This window comes from Alosa pseudoharengus, unplaced genomic scaffold (assembly GCF_046254945.1).
Source record: "Alosa pseudoharengus isolate Yale_2024_CS ecotype anadromous, Long Island Sound unplaced genomic scaffold, YU_APseudo_1.1 YU_APseudo_1.1_scf_8, whole genome shotgun sequence".
Taxonomy (NCBI): Eukaryota; Metazoa; Chordata; class Actinopteri; order Clupeiformes; family Clupeidae; genus Alosa; species Alosa pseudoharengus.
This window is the reverse complement of record NW_027468870.1, coordinates 16,604,913-16,627,313: the sequence shown is the minus strand read 5'-3', so window position 1 is coordinate 16,627,313 and position 22,401 is coordinate 16,604,913. Positions and strand designations below refer to the sequence as shown.

General features: G+C 43.4%; 1 protein-coding gene across 2 annotated transcripts; it reads right to left on the bottom strand.

Annotated features, from left to right (window-relative positions):
- Nucleotides 1-640: 640 nt before the first annotated feature.
- eda2r (ectodysplasin A2 receptor) lies at nt 641-9,739 on the bottom strand. Of its 2 annotated transcripts, none has more exons than XM_076273910.1 (8): nt 9,647-9,739; nt 8,877-8,985; nt 7,768-7,946; nt 7,493-7,581; nt 6,066-6,236; nt 4,900-5,001; nt 4,266-4,777; nt 641-1,450 (listed from the first exon to the last, which is right to left on the bottom strand). In XM_076273910.1, the coding sequence occupies exons 2-7, from the start codon at nt 8,958-8,960 to the stop codon at nt 4,266-4,268; spliced, it is 1,137 nt and encodes a 378-aa protein (XP_076130025.1). In that variant the 5' UTR covers nt 8,961-8,985; nt 9,647-9,739; the 3' UTR covers nt 641-1,450. The 2 variants fall into 2 exon arrangements, with proteins under 2 accessions (XP_076130025.1, XP_076130024.1); XM_076273909.1 differs by having other exon boundaries at nt 8,877-8,980.
- Between the last annotated feature and the right edge of the window lie 12,662 nt (nt 9,740-22,401).

Genomic DNA, 22,401 nt, shown 5'->3' with positions numbered 1-22,401 from the left:
TCCCTTTCAAACTACGTTAAAATTGTGTGATTAGCCGCCAGCATAATAAAATCTAAATTAAAAGACAAAATCTTATTAGGCTCCAAACCTATGAGTCTTTAGCCTTAGTTTAGAAAAATCTTCAGGTGTAAGTAATAAGTCAAAGAACCACATTCTGTGTAATATAGAGGTTATCAAAAGATACTCAAGTTTGTAATTTCTTTTAAAGTATACATTTTGAACACAAATGGAGTCATGGGTCCAGGGATGGACCAGTGAAGTTGCTTCTTCTCCACCCTTCTCTTTTCACAAAACTCACCGGGGGAGGGGGGGGGCCTTCTGTTTGGGGGTCCCTCAGACCCCACCACAGATTTGGTCCCCCCCAATGTTGACATCATGACTACGGACTTGGTTCCTACACGAACAGCAAGTTCCTATGGCTATTTTACAAGCGACAAGACCTGCTCAGAGTGCAGCAGAAGTGTCGTTCGCCCTATTAAGAGTTGCTGTGCCATCAAAATGATTTTGGAAACTTTATTTTAAGGTAATAAAAGTCTTTAAGGGGGCTTTAAAATGGACATTTATTTTGGCAGCATCACAACTTCAGCAGGGCATTTTGTAAAAGTCTTTATCAATTAAAAAGAAAAAAAAGAAAAACATGTCTTAATCCAGCATTTAATTTCATTAAACATCTGCAACTGTGAAATATATCCATGTCATGTAGTCGCCACAATCATTAATACTGGCCTCAAAAATCAAATCGGATCATTTGCATACATGCTCCTCAGTAAAAAAATATGTTTTCTTTGTCACAATCAAGATATCCTACAATAAATAAACAAACATTCAAAAAAGAAAAGAGAATATATACCGGTATATATATCATATAAGATCAACATGAACCCTTGATTGCTTTACTTTCTTTGCTTTTTGGCACAGTGAAAGTTTCAAGTTTCAGGCAGCTGACACTTTGTCGAGTGTTGAAAACCCCATGAGCCAACAGGAGTTAAGCAGCCTGGCTTCTAGTGACAGATATCCCAAGGAATTGGTTGTTTTGTTGAATACATATGCCTATTTTCTAAATAAGCCATTGCAGCATTTGTAGGACCAATAAGTTATCCCTTCTGCACTTTCTTTACATGCACTAGTCTGCAAGAGGGGGCAGGATTGTGTGTGTGTTTTTGCCTTTAGGTGTAAAACCACTACTGCCTCTATTTCATGACTGGTTTTCCCTTATATCTTTAATGCTTTGAGTGGACATTAGGACTTCAGTCTCTGAGGCCGATGCAGGTTGGCAGCAAGCCCGTGCGGTGAACAGCGTGCAGGACAAGAGGTAGTGGAAGACGTGATCGAACCCTCTGAGCCCTTAAGCCATCTCTGCAGGTACCTCCAAATACTGAGCAAACTGTTGGTAGCTCTGCACTCCAGGAAACACTGGATCCAGCCACTGCGCACCAGCAACACTGTAAGCCTATTTGAGAGAAGGACAGAGAAAACCTTAAGGCTAGCCTTTTTATCAGAACAACAAGTGAACTCAGAATAGTAGAATAGCTAAAGCAGAATAGCTGGAGCAGAATATGAGCAGAAACGCTAAAATGTCAGTCATGTCAGAATAGGAGATATATATAAGAATAAGAATCTGGGCAGTCTTGGAAAATTCACTTCCAACACTGGAGAAATAGGCTACTTAAATGTCAGCAGCAACTACCACGCAGGGAAACCCAATGCATTTGGGGTCAGTGAGAGAATATCATCTGATATCATCCGAATGCCTAATTAGTCCTTTGTTGATAGAACCTTTGTTGTCGGCCTTGAAATCGAAAGCACTTAAAAAACGCAACTTGTGTCTGTAAGCTTGAGGTGAACGGACAAAATAAATGTAAAGAGCAAGCAAAAGCTCCATCCGTATCCATCCATATATAGGTTTTTTTAACGTTGAGTATAAATTAAGTTTTAAGGCCTCAGCACATAGTCACTGACAAGCATTCGATAAACAATGGATTTTATTAAGCCGCACCGACAGAGATAGAACTGAGTTGTAGGGGAGACAGGGGTTGGTTGTCACAATTTTTACTCATGCATGAATTGCTCATCTTCAAAAAATCTTGGCTTTAAATGTGTATACTTTTTACTTTTAGAATGTATTGTAACAGAAAGTAAGTAACCATCAAAGACACTCTGACACAATGTGCCAACCAACCCCATCACAGGGTTGGTTGTCACAGGGTATGGGGTTGGTTTTCAGCGATAAATTGGGATCTTAAAGATGATGTGTAACTTTTTAGTTTTTTAAGCTAGAAACTGCAAATAAGTTTTAATATGAATACCACCCCTATGATAGTTGTCATCAATGCCCCTTATTTTTATACAATGGGATTAAAGTAGGTTATCAGTTACTTGAATTGTCTACTGTGTTGAGAAATACAATGAAATACATGTGACAACCAACCCCGCGAGCTATGAGACAACCACCCCTAACTGACTTCTTGACAAACATGTTAAGCTAGCTGCCACATGGCTTTAACTTGATAGCTAAAAGATGACTCGAAATAAAGCTACTACTTTTGGCTTTTTAATGAGTGTTTTGTTTTTGAATGACTAATAACCTACAAGCTCTCAATACAAAAACAACACCAACATGAAAATTTACTCTGACCCATGAAAATTAAAATAGTCTCCTCACCTAAATGCTTTGTGTCTGCTCAGCAAAATTGCAAGTGCAAATGACTAAGCTATCAAAGGCTAACAGTTTGATATCAAAATTGTACCACAGCGCCATCTAGTGTGTCTGGAATAAGCAATGTGACAACCAACCCGTGAGACAACCAGCCCCAGTCTCCCCTAATCGACACGGCGTCGAGAGATTGTGGCTGGAGTGCAGGGTTGTTTGAAAACAATCCACTGTAATCGAACGTCGAAAGTAGTGTGTGCCATACTCATATATCTCATATGTGCAGAGGCCTTTACCCTGCACCACAGGTGCATAGTCTACCAGTCTTTCATTTTATCCTTACTTATCCTATGCATCTTATATAGTGGTCTGCCATGGCGCTATACTTTAGGTTAATTGCACTGGCATTTCTTTTGGTGTTTCTTGACTGTAAGAACTGCCCGTTGATCACTACACTTCATTCATCTTGCTAACTGGATATATGTATTTATTACCATCACCAGGAGCACCCTGCAGCATAGTACACTTGTACATATATTTATTTATTTTACAGCATACAAATACATTTGTACATTTATATTTATATTTGTGTGCCATGGTTTTATTTTTTAATCAATTATTTTATTTTTATCATTTCATTTTTATTAGATTAATCAATGGGCCTGGGACCCTCTGGGACAAATAAAGTGGTTTGAATTGAACTGACATTCCCTCTACTTCTCTGTACCATGCTGCCTCTCACCAGGCAACATACAGGTTCCGGCAAGGATGTCACAGCTGGACAGCCCACTACAGCACAAATGTATTTTTGCCTGCTGCGAGTCTGCGGGCCTATGTAGACTAGTCCATGTCAATATCACATTCCTGTGACTATATGCTTTTACCAGTGACCTTACGTTTGTCTTTCACAACGCCTGCCTTTCCTGTCTACCCACTGCATATCTAACAGAGTGTTGCAGCCACTGAAATGCATTTCAAACTAGACCTGACACGACTGGAAGAAAACCCTTCAAGCAGTTCCTGTGTCTGAAAACAGTGACAGAGGTGATCCAGCATTTGAGGACAGTTGAGGACGTCTGAACTGAACATGAACTTATATGAACTAATGTATCCATAAACATCCATGTCCTGGCAGTTTTAGTGACCCATAATGGGTCTAATCTTCACAGTAGTGAATCTGTTAGAGTGAAAAAAGCTGATAGTACATCTAAAGGTAATAATGCTGCCCGTTTTATTGGACTATCTTGCATGATGTCACATCTCCTTCGAAACTAAACTGAAGACGTCAGACATCTGTGAAAGATGAAAAGAAGCACCCACAGCTTCCATCTCAGAATTGGGCCTATGATACAAAGATAGTAGCTCCTAAACTTTCTCATCAAAGACGTTCCTAGTGTGAAGATCTACACACAGCCGCGACGCAGCAGCAAGTATGTGAATATCCAAGATTTTGTGTTCAGAGAAGATTTTGTGCAATTCTGAATGGAAATATCATTACTGTATCATTACTGTAAAATTGCAACAGCAGCCCCCAAGTTTATTTTCTTGTTGTGTGTCCCCACCCCCTTTCATCTCTCTCTCTCTCTCTCTCTCTCTCTCTCTCTCTCTCTCTCACCTAAAGAGAACTGGTTGGTTCCTCTGTGTAATTGGTCCTCCCCGTCTCCAAACTCCCATGCAGCTCCAGGTTGCTGTCTAAGGGGACAGCAGAGTAGAGGTCCAGGGAATGCTCAACTTCCCTGGGCAGCCCTGGCTCTGATCCCGGCCCTGTGAATGTGTGGAGCTCCGCTTCTCCACGAGGAAACGACTCATGGATGTCCAGTTCAGTGCACTCCACGGGGACGTGCCACTGTTGCAGCCACCCGGAGCCCTCCTCCGAGGAGCAGTGGCTCCCTCCTGTGGCAGACATCGGTACTGCTGTGAGGTGGCCACTTACAGGCAGCGGTGTGGGGAGTCCCGAGGTCGGCTGGGATGTGAGGCCGGACGAGCAGTCGCTGCAGATGGACGGGTGCGGAGGGCACGACAAGTGCCCCCTCCAGTCACAGAGTGCAGTTGGCATGGCAGAGAAGCTGCAGCCCTCCTCACTGCTGGGTGATCCCTTATCACTGGTTGTTTGTGTTGGCGTCACTCCTAGGTTCATTAAGGCAGGGGTTATAAAAAGGCAGGTGTGAGTGTGTGTGTGTGTATGATAATTATTTTCAAATTAGATTAGATGGTTGTCAACAAAGCTTGCTAATAAATCGTTGAAGTACCTGAGACTTGTTCCTCTTCCGCCGAGGTCAGTGGGCACTGTGTTTCCGTGGAAACAGAGGGGGCCTCAGCGTCGTTACTGCTACAGTGTGGTATCAGGCAGCCTACATTGAGGAGAGAAATGACACTTTCTTTCAGTATGTCTGTCTAACTCCATCTCTATCATTCACATACTGGGGTTATGCAAGTCTAGAGATGTAACGGTAGAATAAATCTGCAACTCCTTTGATTGTAACTGTATCTTGTGTGTGCCTGCCCTACTAGCCTAACATATGGGAGACAATTTTAAACACTTTTTAATTCAATGTCATTTACAAAGAGATCGTGCCACACTGAAAGTTAATATTTTTTCAGTAGCAACCTACATCTATCCTCTGTCAAATACAGTTGAATTTTCAGCTCTAAACAAAACAATTCAGGAATTATTTCAACAAAAGCGGAGCGTGTAAAGTTTCATTCATTCCTCCTGGTCGGGATGAAGCAGGCATGGAAGACAAGAAAAGCATAGGCTACAGTTTAAACTATCCTATGTAAACTTCTGATCATTTCAATATTTTACAACATATCATGAATGAATGGCCTTCACAAGTTGTCGTTAGCTGTAGCCTAGCAGATGTCACAACATTTATCACAACAAACTTCTAATATGCAGTAGACAGCTGTGCATTCATATCATACCCTATACATTTGGTAGATTTAAATGGAGAACCATTCCTGTGAGACTAGGCCTACAAAATGCACCGCAGATCCACAATCAAGCTAGGTTTATTTGTGTTTGCAATCATCCTGAAATAGTCTATGCATTGCAGTGGCACCTGATTTCAAACACATATTAAGCCCACGTTGCATGCTGCGCCTGTGCGCCTACTTTGGGGGACTCGGATGATACTGGAAAGAATTCCACACACGTTTTTCACACCGCGGTAATCCACCACGATAATTAAGATAATTAAAATTAAAACGATAATTGTTATAATCGATGTATACCGTTACCGTTACATCCCTACAAGTCTTTGAATAAAACCCAGCCTCTAACCCACAGTATTAAAAATGAACAGTTAAACCTTTACACAGAAGAACTAAAATAACTTAAATATATACAAGTAGATTCTAGAGCTCTGTCTGCTAGTCATATCACACTCAGAAATCATAAAATATGCATGCAGACCTTTAAAAAATGTCCTGAGAGAAGTATATTTGTGATACATAAACAAGGTGACAGACAGCAGGATCACCATGGCAGCAACCGCCAAACAAACGGAGGTGGTGACTGCAGCAGTGGTGGACTGAGATGTGGTCTGGGGTCTCCAGAATTTTTCCATCTCAACTCCGCTACTTCCTGTGAAAGCCATGGGAACAGAGAGTGAATGAAAATAATGTGTGCTACGATGATAAACAGTTCATGGGATTTTTTTTTTCTGGCTAAAATTCTCAAGCTGACTCTTTCAATCTAGCCCCCTAATCATCCCCCCAGTGTAACTGACTCATTCACTCAAGCTGGTGTGTCGTGAGAATTCTGGCCATAGACAGTAAAAGATATGGACAGAGTCATCACGTAGACGTCAATCGAAGCGGGTGAAGCAAATTTCAACAGTTTCCTGTTGGTCGACGAGGCTTTCTGCGCAAGCTCAGGGGATGTAAATGTAACGTAGGCACGTAGTCTGACTTGTGTAACTCTTGTGATAGCTGCACCGAGAGATTGGGTATGTAGCCACTTACTTCGTTACCACCATGTCTACATTACTGTTCTAAATGTCCTAGTTGTTCGTAGATAAATGCAATTTAATATAAACAGCACTCGCCACATTCATAGCCTAGGCTACTGTCAATCCATCAAAACTTCGCTGAAATGTTGTGCTCCGATACTTTCGTTCTTATCCAGAGAATACGGTTATTTTGCTCCTGTGCGACGCTTTCACCCACTCTGGCTGTATGCTTATTACGTCACTTTAGCATTGATTTCGGAACATTTTTTATTACTCAGTCTGTAAGTCAGTTACGAGGTTATGACGCCAATCACACAATGTTGTATTACTCCGGAAATAGAAAAAGTTCATATAAAGGCTTAAAACGCTTCAGCTGTAACGTTATTTGATGTCAAAGTGGCGCCAAAATTGAATGGGCTTCAATGGGGATGGCTAGGTGAACTGGTCTACTATTTAGCCTCATATCCGCCATAGTGTCTACGCTCTCCGAACGTTCGCCTGCCCCCTTGATTCTGGCGCATTATGGCTGCCATGCCTCACCCAGGTGGGTGCTATTCATGGGTTTCATCAGGTCCCTTTCCAAAGGTGTATAAAATAAAGCACCTTGATTATCAACGCAGACTGCATGGTGCTTGATTAATACACCTGTGGAAAGGGACCGGATGAAACCCATGGATACATTGGTGGCGGTTAGTGACGTTCCCCCTTCACAGAGAAGCACTTTCAGTGTTGTGAAAAGCGCAATATAAATGTAATGTGTTGTTGTTGTTAATGATGCTGTGTTGCTGGATGTTGTTAGATCACAGGATGTAATGTCTGTGCCATGAATTTGACACTAAATTCAGGCACCGGCTGCTGTTACTGTATGTCAGCGGAAACTGCTACTTACTGCGACAGAGTGGGTCTCTGAACGGGGGAGGTCCACATGGCATGCACTCCAAACTCTCCTGGCCATCCAGCCTTCGCTTACTGTAAAACCTGCAGGAAGTAAAAGAAAATTAACAACAAACAACTCTCCCATTTCACTCATTAGACAAGTTACAAGTTGTCCCCAGTACAATTTCTGTGCTGTGTGTGTGTGGGTGTGCAGCAGTTCCTATGCCCTTCTCAGATTTCAGAATGGCAACAAGAGAGTTGTTACACAGTACTACCGTGGGTACTCACCCTGGCAAGCACGGTCCACACGCGGCGTTCCTGGTGGGCATGCAGGGCGACAGCTCTCTCCTGTTCACGCGGTGGCACGCCTGGCACATCTGGCACGTATGAGACCCCCATGCTTCTTTGAACCAGCGGGTGTCACAGGGTCTGCAGCGTGCCAGTGCTCCATAGCCGTACCCACAATCCTGTGGGAATACAGTCCTATAACCTTCTGTTTCTGTCATGTAGTTTCTGTGTCTACATTATAGGCTAGAAGCTACAGGTTTGTTTTACATAAATTGGTTTGTAATGCCCTTTCTGTATTGCATGTTTTTTCTACACCATAACTTTACCATTTACTTTGGGCAGCAATGACTTGAAGACATATTCAAACTTTTCTATTTTGATCATTCCATGCCGTTTTGGGCAACATTTGGCTATTTGCAATGAGCCAGAAGCTCTTGATGCGAATTAGTTAGTGTTAAAAATGTTTTTCATACTGGTCCTCGGAGGGATGAGAGAGGGAAGACAGGAGGGGGAAAGAGTGTCTGTGTGTGGTGATGGTTGTATTGGTGGAGGTATATGGTGAGGTATTCTCCAGCTTCCTGTCGATGACGTTGCCTGGGGTTATTTCAGGTCATGGTCGAGCTCCACTTTATATTCTATGAGCTAATATGCCATGTTCCACTTCTCTTGCTCCGTGTCCACATCAGACTCCTTCATGCTCATTCTCTAAAACGAGGAGGCACTCCTCTCCTTTCATCTCCTGTTCTTTGTTCATGAAACGTATCTATCTTCATTCTCTAGGCTGTAATAATTAATTTTCCTCATTGCAACATCTTCTCTCCTGCCCTCCATTGACACTCCTCTCCTCTCTTTCCGTTCCCTCTCCTGTCCTCTTCTCACCCTCAGTCTTCCCTTCCCATTGGACTAGTGTAAACTTGTGCAGGGTGTGCCAATAGGATTCCTCTCCAGTGACTCCAGAGAAGCTGAGAGACTCAGTGAGCAAAGAGAAGCGGAGGACAATTGAGCTCTGTTTTGGTACAAGCTGTTTCCCAAAGCTGCTGGGAAAGAAAGAAAGACAGAGACAGAGAGACAGAAAGAAAGAAAGAAAGAAAGAAAGATTTTAGACTTACCTCTGTGAGTTCCTGTCCTGGTGGACACTGCACACAAGGGTAGCATTCTCCAGTGTCATAATACTGATTTTCAGAGCAATCCATTATGAATCAATTGAGCAGGCCTATTCTGAGCAAGAAAAAAGATTATGCTAACCATTCTTTTAGGAAATAAATAAAAAAATATATATTATGGCATGTGAAATCCATGTGGTTTAAGATTAATGATCTGTCACAGAGGTAATTTTACGGATCCATCGCAATAATTCAATATTAGGCTACTCTTGTGCTGAAATTGCGCAGACTTGTAAGGTAAATATAAAGTGGTCTTCGTGTTTTATCAATTATTTATGCCACAAAATGGACAACCTGTGATTTACCCTGTCATTAGCTCTCCTAAAACTGCAAAGCATACATTTACAAAGTAGTAGCCTACAACTTAATGTTATTCTCATTTGAACTGACAACCAAGAAACAATGAAACTCAAATAGGCCCATAAATTCAAAAACAAACATAATCCAAAAACTACTACTACTGCTTTTACTACTACTACTACTAAGCACTACTTTAAAATGGATCCAAACTCTTACAAAGGGTATATTATATAATTGTGTCTCATGTAAACGGCATGTTCCATATTTACACTGGTGAGTGCTGACGTTCCTGCGTTGGCAAGTGAGTCAGCACAAAGCTGCGGTTATGTGACACCCAGCAACTTGCGCATCACTCGCTCCTCGACTTCCCTATTGATTCATTATAGCATAGTGTCACTGTAAGAAAAGTCGCATACCTTTATCATCTGCTTTTCAAAAATGTGTCTGTGTCCGTAAAGCCTTTGCGTCTGGCTGCAAGTTGGTGCGGTAAGAGGTAAGATGGATTTGGCTTGCCACTGCCAGATCAGTAGCTGGACAAGTCTCGACATGTTCACTGCGTGGTGCCCGAATTGCGGCAGCGTCACCCGCAGTGAACCTCATACACAGACTTATAATGCCTAGTTCTAATATTGGTAGGCTACCGTACCAATCCTCACCGGCAAAACAAATAAAGAAAACGATATATTTATTTCAATATTGAAATGGTTATCCCTCCTCGAATACATTGCTTAAGTCAAACCTTGAACGCCGAGTATAGGCCTACAAAAAGTGGCACAGAATAGGAGGCTATAGCCTACTGTTTTTCTCGATTGCTTTGACCTGCTTAAGAAACTGGGATCCACTTGGTTTTCATGAACACCTTCTTTGCACAGCAGAACCCAGATAGCACACATTTTGGCTGAAGTCTGGCATACGTTTGGTATTTTTGGGTTTGTTTTGGCATAGAAGCGGCAAAGTAAATGCTTTCTATTTGCTCTGCCAACAGTCGACCCGTTTACAGTAATAAGTATGCTGATATGACTTAATAAATACAAATCACAATGAAATTCACTTAATCTTCGTGTTTTTTTGTTGTTGTAAAAATATCTATTGACATATAGGCTAATTTAACAATATGAGCCTAGTGCACTAGGACATAGCAATTCATGTATAAAACTAATGTAGACATATTGCAAAATGCAAAATTAAATAAATGTAAATAAATTGAAAGATTTTCAAGTGGAGTTTTAATGTAGATGCAATCATTTGGCATAATTATGGCCTCCTTTGGGCCAAAACTCACCCAAAATATATTTCTATTGGCATGCTTGCTTCCTAGTGACATTAATGCAAAAATATAACGAAAATAAAATAATGAGACACAAATATTTTTATATATAAAGCCTGACATATGCAAACATTCACATCATACTTTCCCACTTCCCAGATATGGGTATAAGATGTGTTGTTTGAAGGCAAAATATGCTTTTGCTGCATGTTTCAAATGTTTTGAGAGAGTAAGAGCCTTTTGCAGGCAAAGGTGTCATTTTGGCCAGAGTGCTTTTTGTTCAGACATAATTGTTTTGAAAATGTGATGCCAGAGTTGACACAAGCATTAAAGCGATCGAGAAAAACTGAAATAGGGTTTAGGAGTCCTGTGTGAGAAGCCTTAGCCTATGACTTTAACTCAAACTGAATGTTTAGAATAGTAAAACCTTAATATTGAACCATATGGGCTTTTATTTATCACATAGCCTATCCTTGAGAAAACAGATGTCTATGAAAGACTAACTCACTCTTTAGAAGGCTATCTATGTAGCCGCTGCGCTTCGGGCCGTGTCGTCCATTATCCCTTACATATTATTATTATTATTGTGTACAAAAATACAAAAAAGTATACAAAATGACATGGACAGATTGCTAATTGCTTTTTACTAGTTATCACATTCACACTGTTGTAGGACATCACTGAAACCACCAGGGGGTGTCGTGATCCAAGGTTCCACAGTCCATATCCTTGGAACTTACCACCCTGCAGCCCCTTTACAAACGATCCTCTTAGGCAGACATCACAAGAAAATTGTTGTCCTCAATGCAGGACCATTCCGCTCTGACCCAAAGGCAAAGCATCCTGCATGTCCCCCCTTCTTCCTCTCCCTTGCAATGATGCTATCAGCCAGATGAAACTCCACAGTTGGCTTTCAACCACAGACAATCAACCAGCCATGAAAGGAGAGCTTTGGCTTGGCAGGATTACTTTTGAAGTGTTGCCTGCCGTCTGCTGTTGATAGTCAGGTAACCTCATAAATGTCACTGCCAGTGCAGGACAGCCTGACCTTGAACAGATTTATGTGATGTATCAGATTTAAATGTGGTGAACAAAATATAGTCTGTTAAAACCATCAGATCACGATTAGGATCAACCTAGATCAACCAGATCATTGGTCTCAAAATTTTTCCTCCGAGAGCAACTTTGGACTTATGACTAAAAATGTGTACTAGCCTATACCTGTGCGAGAGATCTATACTCTTATACACTTACTCTCTAGATCATCCTAGATGCATAGTGTCAGAACTGAATAAAAAAGCTGACATGTCAATGAAGTTCTTTTGTAGACTAACACAGATGTCTGTGTGGCTGCTCCACACTAAAGGTCATACATGTCAGGGTGGTCTTCTGTGATATCGTCCCCATGTGTTTTTTTTCTTGATGTCTATGTCTCTTAGACACCACAAGGGACTTCTGCTGACATGGTACAATGCAGAACAGCACCAGGGATGTGGGCCAAGGCTGCCCAGCTGGGATCTAATGTAGTGTCAGCTTAAACATCATTGCTTACCATGTAATCACAGCAGCAAAACTAATTTCTTCCATGTTTAACCAGAAATATAATGACGGGCAGACTGTAAAGACAATGACGTAGCCTAATGACAAACACCAGAAGAAATGTCTACTTAATGCTAAGTGGCTGCGTGTCACGGCCCACTCTTTGAAGTTGAAGTAGCCTAAATTCGGATCGGCCCATGGATCTGCTAATTTTTCCGATCCCCGATCCAGCTATTTTGTCAATATCGGGGCCGATATCCGATCCTAATATCGGATCGGTGCACCCCTACTTGAAACTTTTGTGTATGCTTGTTTGGCATGCCTGTGTTTGTGCAGGCCACACAGAAAGTAGCCTACTGGTGCTGCAAAGGTGAATAGATTTGTAGCACTAGCCAAAAAGTTGGCTAGCTAAAAAACCTTTAAAATCTCTAAACAATCACAAGTAGGGCAGTTCATCACAGTTCATCCATTGCAACTGGACTGATGAAAGGTCATGTATACCTGTAGGCTACATTGTATTTGGGAAAAGCAGAAGCATAATGTTTTATTTTCATTTATTTATTTATTAAACAAAACAAAACAATCCCTGTCAGTTACATGCAATTTTCAACAGCTATCAAGAAGAAAGGTCATGCCATGGATTTTTGTGAATGTTTCTTCTTCTACATATGCAAGATTTTAGTCATCTTTAGTTCATATGATATTCAACTTTATTGTCAATGCACAAATTAAAAGGAAACTTGGTAGGATTTCCCCCTCTGCTGGAGAAATTGTGCATTATGCTATTTCAAACTGTGGGAAAAGGTAATGATAAAGCACATGGATTTGTTTACAAGCTAGTGAATGGTTAGCATAAGTTTGGTAGAACTATGTGGATGTTACAAGGTAAGAAACACGATTTAAAACGAGTTTCTTGTTTCTCACTTCTCTTTCCGGGAAGGTAGTCTCAATGTTGCAAGGTTGGTATTCCGCCTGGGGATGCTAGGCGCAGCGGGGAAAGTCACCATTTTCACCGGAACAGGTCATTTAAACATCCAAATGATTTCTAAATGGGTTTATTACGTTCAAATAGTTGCCAAGTTCTCCTTTAAGTACCAGTAGTCTAAAATGAAATGCAGTTTTACATCTAGCCAGTGGTGCAAATAACATGTCCAAAAGGGCCTTCATGAAATGCGTCGCTAGACTGTTCATACACATTTTAACGGGCCATGTTGAAGAGCTGTTGTCCATTATTGTTCGAGCAAATAGGCTAATTCCCTTGCATTTTGCAACTGTGAGGTCCATGGTTAGTCAGGCTTTCACCAGACCAAGCTCAATCAAGCGAAAAGTTGTAATGCAGCTGCGTGAATCACCGAAAGCCGAATGAAGTGCCCACTTAAATGTGACCCACTGTACAGTAGCAGAAGGTCTGTGGCTAAAGCAGCCATAATGCAAGTGTTATCAATGTTTGGATACTTCACACACACATGCTTTTTAATCGCATAGACTACAACTACCAAGCTGAAATCAAAGCACGATTCCCCTCCCACACCCTACACACGCACTTCAAACAAACACACAGGCGTCTCAGTCTCACGCATGTATAGCCATAGGCAAAACTGTATCGGACCGGTGTAACGTTGGTAAATACTCCATCGAACAGAATGATTTTTGTAGCACGTGCAACAAATATGTGTACCTACAGCCCTTCCCTGGATACATTTCTCAAAGTGTGCTCTAAAATATTTGGTTAAATGGAGATGTAGATCATCACGGGTGCGTTAATAAATCTACATGGTTTCAAGTTGACACACATTTTACTTTGACGAATTTATGTAGTCAATTACGTAGTCTCAGCCCTAGTTACTTTACTTTGAGCCATGCTCTTCCTTACTTGAAACACCTTTGAAAATAGAGGATTGAAGTAGTGTGTGTTTGGGAATGAATGTTAGCTCAGATTACCCTGGAAATCCAGAGTTCTCGCGAGAGCACAATGAAATTGTCTCTGCGAGACACTCTGGCAATGAGCAATGATGTATGTTACTTTTGCCCCTTCATTCCGGGGAACCAATCAAATTGGCGTATCGGATATATGCGGGCCAGAGGCGAGCTAAACTTATGACGACAGCGCTGCAACGTTGGAGGTCAGTAAACATTGGTCGTAGTGTTATCCTATTGCATCGAAGTCTGGAATCATTCAGAGTAAACATTGGTCTAGTGTTATCCAATTGCATGCAGTGAGATTTTCAAATGCATGCTTGGTGCCGCCCCTCGAGTTGGGCCATTACATTTTTCGTGGCCTGACCCCTAACAATTCTTCACAATTCTTTAATCAGCAATCATTCATTATACATAAGAGAGGTCTGTTCTGTGTTGCTATTTGCAAGTATGGATCTAATGCACATTTAGACAAAGTACTGTATTGCCTATTTGGTGGAGAAAACAGTACAAAATGTGTTTACTGTAGGTCTATTTCGATGAAAAATTACAAATTGTAGTTCAATTAAATGTTCTGTATCTTGCTAGGTGTTTACTGTAGGTCTTAAGGCCCGGTTATACTCGCCGCACCGGACCGGTAGCGCAACAACGTGACGTCAAAATGACGTAGATCTCTCTGGCACGCCAGGGTTTTGGCCGTGTAGCCCACGGTAGCGCACCACTCATTTTTTTTCAGACGAGCGCGACAAGGCGGAAACAGGAAGATGGACTAGTTCGAGGGCAAGCGAGTTGCAGTGTTTTGTTACAGTCGTGAATTTTTAATAGTTTGCTGGATAAGTTAACAAAGTTACCAGTCAGAGTTGCAACACATGGAATTAAGAGGAAAGAATAGAAACGATTTATTTTCAAACAAAGGATATCTATTAAGGCCTGAACAAAATCTCTTTCCACTTCAGGAAATTACACAAACTCAGCCAGCTGCTAGCTAGCTAGCCAGCTAACTAAACTGTTTAAATTATTAAAATTTCCCTCGGGATGACTAAAGTATCTATCTATCTATCTATCTATCTATCTATCTATCTACCTGTGCGCACACCTTGGAAACTAGATGATAATGATGGTGGTAGTTGTGAATAGTAGCAACCAAAGTCTGAAGTACCATCACAGAGGCTAGGTAATAGCAGAGCCCGTTTACATTCTCTGCTACTAGTGTTTCTTAATGCAGCTTCTTTTGCTGTGTAGCCTAATGTAGTTAGCGTTAATCTTTTCACAACAGCAACACCTCTGTTCAGGAGAATATTGCAACTAGTGTCGTGACCACGACGCGCGAGTATAAATGGTTACGGCGCTTCTGTGACGTCACATTGTCGCGCTACAGGTCGGGTGCGTCGAGTATAACCGGGCCTTTACATGTCAATGACAGTTACATCTTGTGAGGCATGAATACATATTTTTTATTCAGTACATTTAGTCTTTTCACAGTTTTTTTCTGATACCAGAAAAATGAGAAAGTAATGGAACAGACATAGCAAAAATGCAAAATTTGAGAACTAGATTTTGCATTTTATTGTCCAGTGTGTAATGATTGATTAAAGTGCTTTTGAATTGGGAACAAGTTATAGTGTTTGAAGGCAAGATTTGCTTTTGCTGCATGTTTTAAGTGTTTTGAGAGAGTAACAGCCTTTTGCAAGCAAAATGTGTCATTTTGTCCAGAGTGCTTTTGTTCAGACACGGGTGTTAACTGTTTTGAGAACGTGATGTCAGAGTTGACACAGGTATCAAAACGATCGAGAAAAACTGTAATCCTACTGAGTTTGTAATTATGTATCGGCCGTTATAATTGCCGATACCGATAGCACATGTGTGTGTGTGCGTGTGTATATGTGTGTGTGTGTGTGTTTGTGTGTGTGCGTGTCTGTGTGTATGTGGATGTGTGTGTGTGCATGTGTGTGTTTCTGTCTGTGAGTGTGTGTGTGTGTTTGTGTGTGTCTGTGCCTGTCGATGTAAGTGTGTGTGCATGCGTGCGTGTGTGTGTATGTGTGCATGTGTATGTGTGTGTGTGTGTGTGTGTGTGTTGATGTATGTATGTGTGTTTGCGAGAAAGAGTATGTGTGAGACAATATCCTCTTCCAGCAACCCTTCGCTTAACACCATCTACAGGCCAATGAGTGTACAGTCACTAAATGTACACATAACATACACACACCCCCAGAGAATGTCAGGTTAATCATACACATAACATTTGGTGCAGTTCTGAACATCTTAACTGAAGATAGGGGCAATTAAAGCAGAATGATAATGAAAAAAAACTTTGACAATCCCTATATGATCCCCATAATTATTTTTTATTCAGTACATTTGTTTTGTTACGAGTAGGAGAATGTCATTAAGTTAAGTTTAAGAAGTTAAATATGCTTTACTTTTAACTCATGACACCCATCCTCCTCCTGCACGCCATGCCATACCGACAGACTACAATGATGGCAGCTCATACATAAATGATGGCAGCCCACATGTAAATGACTTTGTCAGGTATCTAGCCCGCCGCGAGCTTGTGGCTACAGGCTTGCTTCAATTCAATGACAAACCCCAAAACTACTGAGCATGGAGGCGTTCCTTTTTGACTGCCATCAGCGGCTTAAACCTGACACACAGTGAGGAGATGGATCTTCTGCTAAAGTGGCTCGGGAAGGAGTCATATTGAGCATATTGAGCAGATAAGAGCAATACACATCAATCGGCCAGAAGCAGGACTGGCCATGGCATGGGAAAGGCTCGAGCTAACATATGGCTCAGCTGAAGCAATAGAAAATGCCCTGTTCAAACGCATTGACAGCTTTCCGAAAATAATAAACCGAGATGGACCTAAGCTGACTAAGCTGGGTGATCTACTGATGGAACTGCAGGCCGCCAAGGCTGAAGGAGACTTACCAGGCCTGGCTTTCCTTGACACGGCGAAAGGCGTCAACCCAATTGTACAGAAACTCCCGTCTCGTCTCCAGGACAAGTGGGTGATAGCTGGTGCAGCCTACAAGCGTCAAAACCAGGTGAACTATCCTCCCTTTGGCTTCTTTGTCGATTTTGTCAGCCAGGAGGCTCGCATTGCAAATGATCCAAGCTTCAGCCTCATCGGCAATACAGACACGGCCCCCAGGACAGAGAAGACAGCGTGGAAGCCGAACAGACAGCGGGAAGTCTCCGTCCACAAGACAGAGGTGTCACCCAGAGCCACGTCTGACACGGGTGAGCCTCCAACAAAATCCGATGACGGCGACAAACTGTGTCTGTTGCATAAAAAGCCACATCCTCTCCGTAAGTGTCGAGCATTCAGGGAGAAGCCCATTGATGAGCGCAAAACACTCCTCAAAGAAAACAATGTGTGCTTTAAATGTCTTTCTTCCTCGTCTCACATAGCAAAGAACTGCGAACTCAATGTCCAGTGTTTTGAATGTAAGAGCGATAGGCACAACACAGCGCTTCACCCTGGACCCGCACCCTGGCAGCAGGAGGCTGGCACTGCTTCTGAGCACGGCGGGGAGGAGGATGCAGCTTCATCGCAGTCTCAGGTCACTAACAAATGCACAAAAGTCTGCGGAGGGGAACTCACAGACCGCTCCTGCTCGAAAATATGCCTCATGAAAGTGCTCCCAGCTGGCCACAGAGGAAAAGCTGTGAAACTGTATGCAATCATGGACGAGCAGAGCAACAGGTCGCTGGTTCGCTCACAGTTCTTCGACATGTTCAACGATCAAAGTCCAAGCGCTCCTTACACACTGAGAACATGTGCTGGAGTGAAGCAATCAGCAGGCAGGAGGGCCAGTGGCTATGAAGTGGAGTCTCTGGATGGAACTGTTCGCATCCCGTTGCCAAGCCTCATAGAATGTAACGACATACCGAACAACAGAGAGGAGATTCCAACCCCCGAAGTAGCTCTACATCATGGTCATCTAAGGTCAGTGGCACACCTCATCCCAGAAATTGACCCACAAGCCCCCATTATGCTTCTCTTAGGACGGGACATTATCAGAGTGCATAAAGTCCGCAAACAGGTGAATGGCCCTCACAACCTGCCTTACGCACAGAAGTTAGACCTGGGGTGGGTCATTGTTGGAAATGTGTGCCTAGGTAATGTTCACAGGCCACTGACAATTAGCACGTTCCACACGAACACCACAGAGCTGCGGCGGCCCACTCTCTTTGATGCGTGCCTCAACGTGTTCCATGTGAAGGAGAGGTTCAGCGACACCCAGGCCACCAGTGAACCTCCAGCGTATCCTGAGGACCAGCCTATCTGTGAAACCGACCACCTTGGATGCACGGTGTTTAAGCGGACTAGGGATGACAACCAGGTAGCTCCCTCCATTCAAGATTCATCGTTCATGGAGATAATGGACTGCAAAAAGACTCAAACAACAGTTGGGTGGCGCCATTACTTTTCAAGAGCCCACGCCCACGGCTCCCTGACAACAGGCCACAGGCGCTGAGACGTCTCATGTCTCTCAAGCGTAACTTTGAGAAAAAGCCTGGGATGAGAGACCACTTTCTTGCCTTCATGGACAACATGTTTCGGAACGGTCATGCAGAGTTAGCCCCCCCTCTCACCCCGGGTGAAGAAAAGTGGTACTTACCAACGTTCGGAGTGTATCATCCGAAGAAACCTAAGAAAATCCGTGTTGTGTTCGATTCCAGTGCCCAATATGACGGCATATCACTGAACAACGTGCTGTTAACGGGACCTGACCTGAATAACACACTACTGGGAGTGCTGATTCGGTTCAGAAGAGAGGCCATCGCCATCACAGCTGACATAGAGCAGATGTTCTATTGCTTCCTGGTAAGAGAAAAAGACCGTAACTTCTTACGTTTCCTCTGGTTCCAGAACAATGACCTCTCCAAAGCCATCGTGGATTACCGCATGAATGTCCACGTTTTCGGCAACAGCCCTTCACCTGCAGTGGCTATTCACGGTCTACACAAGTCGGTTCAAGGCAACGAGTTCCATGTTGACCCAGATGTGCAGCACTTCATGTTGCATGACTTCTATGTCGATGATGGGCTGAAGTCCCTGCCCACAGTTCAAGCTGCTATCAGCCTGCTAAAAAGGACACAGGATGTGCTCTCCAAGTCAAATCTGAGACTTAACAAGATTGCAGCGAACAGCAAAGAGGTCATGGACGCCTTTCCATCCAGTGACCACGCGAGTGACCTCAAAGACCTTGACCTCGACGCAGACGCGCTGCCATTGCAGCGCAGCCTCGGGCTTGACTGGAATCTCAAGACAGACTGTTTCCTTTTTAATGTCTCCAGCGTAACCAAGCCCTACACCCGGCGCGGTGTCTTGTCCACAATCAATAGCCTCTACGACCCACTTGGATTCGTTGCGCCCGCCACGGTCCAAGGCAAGGCTATCCTGCGATAGCTCACAGCAGAGAACAGTGACTGGGACGCGCCCTTACCTTCAGCCATGGAAGATGCCTGGACGTCATGGAGAGCCTCTCTGTCCGAGCTCGCTGAGCTTTCCATCCCAAGGCGCTACACCGAAGCTTCGCCATCAGCAGCGGTAAGAAGAGAACTGTGTGTGTTTTGTGATGCGTCAGTCAAAGCTATCGGTGCTGTGTGCTACCTGAAAGTGACAGACCGTAATGGCAACAACCAGATTGGATTTGTAATGGGCAAAGCCAAGCTGGCCCCCCGCCCTGAACACACAGTGCCAAGACTTGAACTCTGTGCAGCAGTGCTTGCTGTTGAGTTAGCAGACCTGGTCTCAGCAGAACTAGACCTACAGCTTGATGATGTAACCTACTACTCAGACAGTAAAGTAGTCCTGGGCTATATTTGCAATGAGACCAGGCGCTTTTATGTCTATGTCAGCAACCGGGTGTTACGCATTCGAAGATCCAGCCGACCAGACCAGTGGCACTACGTGCCAACAGACCTGAACCCTGCGGATCACGCAACACGTTCCGTCCCTGCTGGCCAACTGAAACACACCAATTGGCTGAGTGGGCCTAAATTTCTCTCCAAGCCGGAGGCCAGAATTTCTGACCGCACTTATGACCTTGTTGACCCGAGCACAGACCCAGACATCCGCCCTCTGGTGTCTGCCTTAAGCACTACAGCCTCAAACAAGCAGCTGGATTCACAACGTTTTGCCAAGTTCTCTACCTGGAAGTCATTAACTCGTGCAGTCACTCGCCTCATTCACATAGCCTGTCATTTCAAGACAGCTCACAGAGAGAACAGAGCATGCAAGGGCTGGCATTACTGCAAAGCTGAAACAGTAGAGGAATCAGAGAAAGCATCGGCTGTGATTATCCAAGCAGTTCAACAGGAAGTCTATAGCCAAGAGATAAAGTGCATTCAAAAACAGGAAAAGATACCTAAAACCAGCCCTCTCAGAAATCTGGACCCGTTCATTGACACACACGGGCTTCTCAAAGTTGGAGGCCGTCTTCATCATTCAAATCTCGATCAGAGTGAAAAGACTCCCCTGATTATCCCTGGCCAGCATCACATCGCCACTTTGCTCATTAGACACCACCACGAGCAAATCCATCATCAAGGCCGTCACTTTACAGAGGGGGCGGTCCGTTCAGCTGGCCTTTGGATAGTTGGAGGGAAGAAAAGAGTAAGCAGCATCATCCACCAATGCATAACATGCAGAAGGCTCAGAGCTCCACTCAGCATCCAGAAGATGGCTAACCTGCCCGCCGATCGTCTTTCAACAGATCCTCCGTTCTCCAGCGTGGGTCTTGATGTGTTCGGTCCATGGAACGTCTCCTCACGCAAGACCAGAGGCGGCTTCGCTCAAAGTAAAAGGTGGGCAGTGATCTTTACGTGCATGAGCATAAGAGCTGTGCACATTGAAGTCATAGAATCCCTCGACACCTCTAGCTTCATCAACGCGCTACGGCGCTTCCTTTCAATACGTGGGCCGGTCAAACATATTCGTTCCGATCGCGGTACCAACTTCATTGGCGCCTGTAAGGAACAGAAGATGGCCTCGAACATTGACAGCACTGCCGTAAAGACTTATCTCTCAGACAAGGGCTGCATCTGGTCTTTTAATCCCCCACATGCATACCATTGGGGTGGATCATGGGAGAGAATGATAGGGCTGGCGAGGAGGATTCTGGATGCAATGTTCCTCCAGCTGAAAGACAATCTCACCCATGAAGTGCTGGTGACTTTCATGGCAGAAGTCGCAGCGATCATCAACGCCAGGCCACTTGTTCCAGTGACTATGGACCCTGATGACTCGTTCATACTCACGCCTGCTGCTCTTCTCACACAAAAGACAAACATCGTGCCTGCTCCTGCTGGTGAGTTTGGAGTTGCAGACCTCTACATGTCCCAGTGGCGGCAGGTTCAGCACCTGTCTAACACCTTCTGGGACCGCTGGAGGAAACAATTCCTCCCAACACTGCAGGCCCGCAAGAAATGGCAGTCCACTCAGCCAAACATTCAGCCTGGAAGCGTTGTTCTCCTTAAGAACAGCCAAGCACCTAGGAATGAATGGCCTCTTGGACTGATTACACAGGCCTTCCCTAGCAAAGATGGAAAAGTGCGCCAGGTTGAGGTGAAGATCATCAAGCCAGGTGGGACTAGCCTCTTTCTCAGGCCAGTCAATGAAATAGTTCTCCTTCTACTTCCAGAGGCACAGTAAATGGACTGTTTGGAAAAAAAAAATGGAGTGTGCATGGACTGTGGGGTGACGTGTGACCACGTCAGGCGGGGAGTGTTTTGTTACGAGTAGGAAAATGTCATTAAGTTAAGTTTAAGAAGTTAAATATGCTTTACTTTTAACTGTCAACGGAGATTCCTAATGTGTTTCTATTTTGGTCATGTTCACGCGAGATCGCGTTGTTGTAAATGTCCTATGTCTTGACCCGTAGTTAGGAAGTAAACACTCAAACAACATTTTTAGCGATTTGTTCAGTGTGTTAGATTCATGCATATCCAATCGCATCTCTCAACATCTTGTGTCTGGCATAGCATCGTCGGTATGTATACTTTGTTTTTTGATATTGTGTAGAGGTATTCTTCATTTTTAAAGTGATTGTATGTTTGTAAAGCCTTTATTCATGTGTAATCGAAGTTGAATGGCATGGCGCTAATTTGTCCTTGCCTTTTTTGTATGTTGCAGTTTCACCTTTTCTCGAACGCCAATAAACCTGTGGAACTAGAATTACAGTAATCTTCAGAGTCTTGGTGTGGGGAAAAAGTTTAGCTGGCCGTCAGGATATTAGCAGACATATCGAGGACGGCACAACATTTAGTCTTTTCAGTTTTTTCTGATACCAGAAAAATGAGAAAGAAATGGAACAGACATAGCAAAAATGCTCATTTTGAGAACTATATTTTGCATTTTGTTGTCCATTGCGTAATGATTAATTAAAATCACACAGTGATTTGACGACAGGATGTGTTGTTTGAAGGCAAGATTTG